The sequence below is a fragment of the Abramis brama genome (genome assembly GCF_963993115.1).
Source record: "Abramis brama genome assembly, chromosome: 24".
Taxonomy (NCBI): domain Eukaryota; kingdom Metazoa; phylum Chordata; class Actinopteri; order Cypriniformes; family Leuciscidae; genus Abramis; species Abramis brama.
The window spans coordinates 9,546,410-9,553,269 of record NC_139986.1 but is presented as its reverse complement, the minus strand read 5'-3'; the positions used below and the strand labels follow the sequence as shown (position 1 = coordinate 9,553,269).

General features: G+C 35.8%; 1 protein-coding gene across 1 annotated transcript; it reads right to left on the bottom strand.

The window, feature by feature from the left end:
• Positions 1-2,936: 2,936 nt before the first annotated feature.
• LOC311075689 (uncharacterized protein) lies at positions 2,937-6,433 on the bottom strand. The gene is made up of 6 exons (XM_084103236.1): positions 6,399-6,433; positions 6,060-6,254; positions 5,912-5,981; positions 5,293-5,467; positions 5,003-5,165; positions 2,937-3,248 (listed from the first exon to the last, which is right to left on the bottom strand). The coding sequence occupies exons 2-5, from the start codon at positions 6,132-6,134 to the stop codon at positions 5,003-5,005; spliced, it is 483 nt and encodes a 160-aa protein (XP_083959362.1). The 5' UTR covers positions 6,135-6,254; positions 6,399-6,433; the 3' UTR covers positions 2,937-3,248.
• Between the last annotated feature and the right edge of the window lie 427 nt (positions 6,434-6,860).

Here is a 6,860-nt window from a genome sequence, read left to right as displayed (position 1 = left end):
ATTCACTGCACATTGCCTATTTATAAAAAAAAAATATATATATATAAAACACAAACCTGCCTCTTTTCGTTTTAAATATAATATAAAAACATTAAACATTTTAATATGGTCCAGGCAATATGTGCATTTGTACTAAACAACAGATTTTGCAGTAAACAACATTACAGTTTTTAAAATTTTTACATACAATTATTACAATTTAAAATGACAAAACTCAACCCAGTCTCTTTTTGTTAAATTTCAGTTTTTATCAATATATTAGCCATTATAAAAGTATAAGTAAAAGGTATAAGAAGCTATACAAATAAAGCTATACATATAAGCTATTTAACTTTACCGTTGTATGGTTAGACTAGAGCGCTGACTTTGTATGTTTGACTGAATTGTTTGCTTTATTTGTATAGCTTCTTATACCTTTTACTTATCCACCTTATTCTGCTCTAAACAATGACTGCCATAACGACGACTCCGGTTGCCTACTTCCGGTTCGTAGCGCTTGACCTGTACTAGCAGCGAGAGAATGAGTTCAAGCTCCTCATGTGCAGTTGTTGGTTGTTTTAACAATTCAAAGAAGATTTCAAACTTTTTAGAAACTGAGTGTTTCGAGCATAAGATAAGAAGGAGATAATGCCCATGTCCGGTTCCGTATCAGATACATTCAATAAAGTAAACGTTTAGAGTGGTTAGCGTTAAAACTGAAGCATAAGAAAAAAAGTCGGAAAACTTTGCCCATTAATTAGATGTGCAAGGCAAGCAGGCAAGTTTTCGGGTTGTTATGGACAAGTAAAAATTACATTATTGTATATTATATGAAATACAATTATAATAAAATTCTAAGTTATGAGTATGACTACTGTATACTGTAGGCTACCGTTTTTATTTTTAAAAGGATGTGATGTTGTTGTGAGATTGTCTTTTGTCCATGTTAACATGACAGATGTGAAAAACATTTTGGCTCGTTTGACTCAGCTCACTGAAAAGAGCCGGTTCTTTTGACTCACGGCTCTTTAGAAAATAAATTCTTATCTCCTTCTTATCTTATGCTCGAAACACTCAGTTTCTAAAAAGTTTGAAATCTTCTTTGAATTGTTAAAACAACCAACAACTGCACATGAGGAGCTTGAACTAATTCTCTCGCTGCTAGTACAGGTCAAGCTACGAACCGGAAGTAGGCAACCGGAGTCGTCGTCATGGCAGCGCGCATTGTTTAGACTGAGCAGAAAAAGGTGGATACTTTTATAATGGCTAATATTGATAAAAACTGAAATTTAACAAAAAGAGACTGGGTTGAGTTTTGTCATTTTAAATTGTAATAATTGTATGTACAAATTTTAAAAACTGTAATGTTGTTTACTGCAAAATCTGTTGTTTAGTACAAATGCACATATTGCCTGGACCATATTAAAATGTTTAAATGTTTTTATATTATATTTAAAACGAAAAGAGGCAGGTTTGTGTTTTATATTTTGTTTTGTTTTTATAAATAGGCAATGTGCAGTGAATATAATCAATACGCGTTGCCTGAACCACATTTGTGTGGCTATCATGTTTAAGATTTCTTTAAATGAAAACGAAAAGAGTTAGTATGGTGTTTTATCACATATTTCGTTGTCTAAAATATACACAGAGATAGCCGGAGTAGCAGAGCAGCTGAGTGACGCGCGCTGCGTCAGAAGGTGGGCGGGGTTAGGATTTCCCAAGATTTTCCATGATGAAAGTGACCAATCATAAGAGGGTCAGTGCCCTCCTTGGTTTCCGCCCCCAAAATGTCAAAAGTCATGTAGACTCGAGCGAGCAGAAATCAGCTGAGCGAGCAGAAATCCACTGCGCGAGCAAAACAGCACTCTGCGAGCAGAAGCCCGCTGCGCGCGAGCAGGATTCCACTGTACAAGCAGAGTTAACCTATGAGAGTATGCCAGGCGCTCGCTCGCAGCTACTTGTACACCTCTCGGTTGTTGAATTTGTGCGCGAGTACTTTTATCATGCCAGCTGAAGGTTCATTTTTGCGCGTGTGAAATAACATAATGTGCTCGTGAGCATGTCTTACACGCTCATGACATTTGACTAAAAAAATAACGCCATAGTGAAGACAGTGACATTGAACTAACAGTGAGTCTTAGTTTATGAGCACAATATCTTGCAGGCATGTATCTGTGCAAAACACTACTGGGTGTTTCCCAATCAGTGGGGCGTTTCAGTTCATGATGGGCACTTTCAATGGTGTTACCTCATTTGCTCTAATACACTGGGGGTTTGGTTTAGGGGTGGGCCCTCATGATTTTAGCAAGTCTTTTGAAAAATGGTTGGAAAACACCAATTGTAGTTTGAAAATTGGCACTAATTGGTATACGCCCATTTTGGTTTTGCATGTGGGCTTCTCAGTAGTTAATTGATGCTTCCTTATTAGAGAGAAAACACAAGGTGCATCCTATACGGAAGTCTTGTGTGTTTGACATGCATGAACTCTCCGAGTTTCAAACAATGGTGCATATAATGTATTTCTGTTTTTAGCATGCTTTTTACTTGCATTTTATTTATTGTTACTAAATCTACACTGTAAAAAATTGTACATGTAAATTAACGGTAAAATACTGGCAGCAGGGTTTCCAGCTGTGTACCGTAATTTTACATTTTCATTACCGTAATCTAAATTACAGCTTTTCTATAATTTAACAGTAAAATACTGGCAGCAGGGTTTCCAGCTTTGTACCGTAATCCTGCAGTTTCATTACTGTATTCTAAGATACTTTATTAACTTTAATATCTATACTTGTACAAATAAGCTGGTATTGTAATATTTCATTTAGAAGATTTTCCCAAGAAAAAAAAAACAGCTCAAGAGGGTATTTCTTATAGCACACAATTTATTGACAGTTTAGTGACAAATAATCTGAATGCTTAGAAAAAAACAAAACAAATAACAACTGAACCACGTCCAATAGAATAAGCAGTCTTTTTGTGTTTTAAAAGCAGCCTTTAAGAAATAGTAAACGGTGCAAATTTATTTTAGTTTAATAAAAGTCAAAACCTGTATTTGGTACAGGAACAGGCCAAGAATGTGCTTGGGGTGCCCATTCCCCTAAAAACAGCCTTTAAGAAATAGTAAATGGTGTGAACATTTTTAAACTTGAATTTAGTTTAATAACAGTCAGTCAATCGAAGTCAAAACCTGGCAAATATTTGAAACAGAAACAGGCCAGGGAGAGGCCAGGAATATGCCGTAATCTTCAAACTGATGCAGGTGTAGTCTGAAAGATAAAAAAAAAAAATGGGGGGAAAAAAACTTCAAATAAATTTGTATGTTGTTTGCTTGAAAATAAAGTGTCAGAAGAACATGTCAAAAAGCAACATAATGCTACACTACAAAAATAATGACTAAGAAGAATTTAGATTAACTTAGAGAGAGTAAATGGGGAGACAGTTTGAGCTTGAAGAAGAGGCGACTGGCTTTTTTTTATTAGCAGCAGCATGGTACAATGATGCCCGTCACAAAAAAAGGGCTTTACTTAACTCTGGGTTATTGTTCTTTCTAAACCCTATTTTTACTCAGGTAAACTTAAGAATCCGCAATATCATAGCCTTTGGGTCATGAGCAGCATTCAAAAATCAATGGCAATGACAAATATGCAAATAAACCCTGGGTATATTATGAGCAATGCTAAACATTAATCAATATAACATAGGATGCTGTTTATCTGGGGTTTAGAAAAGGCCCAGGGTTAAATGGCTAGTTTACCCAAATAATGGAAACTGTCATTAATTACTCATCCTCATGACTTTCCAAACTCGTAACACTTTTGTTTATCTTAGGAAAACAAATGAATATCTTTTAATGAAATCTGAGAACTTTCTGTCACTCCACGGACAGCCTTCACAGCACTTTCAAGCATCAGAAAGGTAGTAAAGGCATCATTAAAATACTCCATGTGACTCCAGGGTTTAACCTCAATTTTCTGAAGCGAAAAAGCCCACACAAAGTATGTTTAACACGCATGCATCATGGCGCAAGTGTTAATTTTTTTTCCCCTGCACACAAAAAGCACTTGCGTTTCTTCATCAAACTGAAGTTAAACCGCTGGAGTCTCCTGGATTACTTTAAAGACCTTAACCCCCGGTTTCACAGACAAGCCTTAAGTTATTCCCAGACTAAAATGCATGTTTGAGCTGTTTTAACTGAAAGAAACTTGCACTGAAATTTCTTAAAATATGTCAGAGCCATTGTTTTGTCTCAAGATGCACACCAGTAAGGGTGTCACGATTCTCCAAATCCTCGATTCGATTACATTTTCGATTCTAAAGTCACGGTTCGATTCGATTCTTGATTTAAATTTTTTTTTAAAGCACAAGCTATGCCATTTTTAGACTTTTAAGCAATATAATAATATCTGACCTTTGTTTGCAATGTACCACACACTACATTGTCAAATTTAACACGTTTATTAACAACATAATGTAACAATATATCTTCAGTCAATTGGAAACTTAAACAAAATAACCTGCCATCTAATTTCTCTATTGTAACATGATGACATTCAAGTTCACAAAAAAAAAAACAAGTTCACTTTTTTTTGCAGTTTCAAGTTCTGGTTAAAGAGGAATATGAAAAGAGAGAAAATTCGTGACACCCTTACACACCAGTAAATGTTTTTTATCTAAGGCATGTTTATAAAAGCTACTTAAATACCCTGATTGAACTAAGGCCTAATCCTGACTTAATCTAAGCCCTGTCTGTGAAACCGGCCCTAAAAGTAGTAGTTTTGTAGGCTGTGTAGACAGAAAGATTTCATTAAAAAGATCTTCATTTGAGTTCTGAAGATGAACAAGTCTTACGGGTTTGGAAAGACACACACTTTAGTAATACATTGTAAAGCACATCTGAAATTAAAATGAAAAGAGCTTTTAGTAGTGTATTGTAAACTGTTCTACAAAAAAGCTGGTATACTGTAATAACTTTAATGGGAAGCAGGTACATAAATTAGTGTGTATGTGCAAATTTACTTACCTAGATGAAATCCCACTCGAAATCCGCAAGATTTCTCAGTAGAGAGGCAACCTTTGGATTAACTGTGGAAGACTTTTTATTCACCACCTTGCCCGTCTTCTTGGAGACCACCTTGCCTCTGCAGGTCTTTGAGCCTCTTTCTGGGTTTATTCCGACGAAGCGTCTAAAGACAGTTATATAACAAATTACCATTGAATGCAAGAATGATGCATCAAAATTCTTATGAAGATGATTCTGAAAGGTAAAAAAACCCACCAAAAAACAAAGCAATAAGGACTTAAGTGTCATACCTTTGAAGAAACTCCAATGTGCAACAAGCCTCCTCTTGATACTGCAGGTTGAAGACGTAGTACACGGCAAACAGTGTTGAAAGTGCAGTCAAAAATGATGACTGGACACACTCACAAATAACACGGCCTTCTAGGCTTATCATCCATCGGACAGCATTTGTCTGCTCTCCCATACCTAAAATAAAAACAGCAAAAACAAACAAACAAAATAAATAAACCAACCATAAATATATAACAACAATAACGAAAACATTGGTGCAACTCATTTAAATATCTGCCTTTGAGAAGACTTCATTGTAAATGGATATGGATAGTTCACCCAAAAATGTTATTCTGTCTTAATTTACTGCTGAACACAAACGAATATATTTGGAAGCATGTTTGTAACCCAACAGTTGTGAGGCACCATTGCTTTCCATAGTAGGAAAAAAATACAACAGTGTGGAGTATTCAAGAGCAAATAAATTTATACAGGTTTGGAACAACATGTGGTTAAGTAAACGATGACAATTTTCATTTTTGGGTGAACTATTCTTTAACAACTGTATACAATAGAAATGTTTTATTTTATTTTATTGTATCTTCCCCATTTGTCAATGTTTCTTCTTAACATACTAACCCAGTAAAATAAGACGAGGACTTCCAGGTAGAATAAGTTTCTTCTCAACATCAGCTGCAGATGCAGCAACCTGAAGAGGACACAATACACAAATCAGAATACATATCATCACTTAATAAATTAAAAAAGAAGAAAACTAAATACTCACATCTGCATGCAACACCAGTCCATCTTCATGTTCCTGAAAATGGGATATTAGAAGCTTGATATGCAGGTGTGCCATCTCTGTGTTTTCAGGCTGGGAGTGGGACAGGACATCCTTCACCTTTTCATTCTTTGATTTGCTCTTGAAGTACTCAACGATGAAAGAACACAAATATGCAAAGCTGCAAGCACGCGCGAGCTCGGAGACGGACACACACACAGACACACACGCGCGTTTAACTTTGAGGAACAATAAATGTAGCTACATCCACTGTCTTAAAGCACGAAATTAATAAGATTAACAGTGAACACAATTATTTTAGATTCACCCGTGGTCTGGTACCTGTAAATGAGTTTCAACATGAAAGCTGTGCTTCCACCGAGAAAGACGTGTCAGTCACTCTTGCCAACTGCCAAAGTGCTTCGTTCGCGGTTCATTCCCTCCCCCACAGATCACGTGCTAATTAATGGTAAGAAACTGTAATTTTAGAAAACGGGTCAGTACTGTAAATTTCTGCTGTAAATTTACAGCATTTTTTTAAAGCGTACTAACATACTTTAATTTTCAAAGTAAGTAAAGTGTTGAAATAAATCGCACAGATAGCATGGGAACATTGATACAATGTTGAGTTTTGATCCAAACCATAATTTGGGTTGAGATTGACATTTCAGTGTTTAACGTGTGTTGGATCAGCATTGAAATTTTAATGAAAGCCAACAGCACACATGGGTGGAGACAGTGACATTGAACTAACAGTGATTTGTAGTTGATGAGCACAAGATCATTCAGGCATGTATCTCTGCA

Coding starts and splice junctions, on each gene's coding strand:
- LOC311075689 (XM_084103236.1), bottom strand. CDS start 6,134: ATGGCACACCTGCATATCAAGCTTCTAATATCCCATTTTCAGGAACAT. Junction 5,982..6,059: donor GACTGGTGTTGCATGCAGAT/GTGAGTATTTAG, acceptor TGTCCTCTTCAG/GTTGCTGCATCTGCAGCTGA. Junction 5,166..5,292: donor ACATTGGAGTTTCTTCAAAG/GTATGACACTTA, acceptor AACTGTCTTTAG/ACGCTTCGTCGGAATAAACC.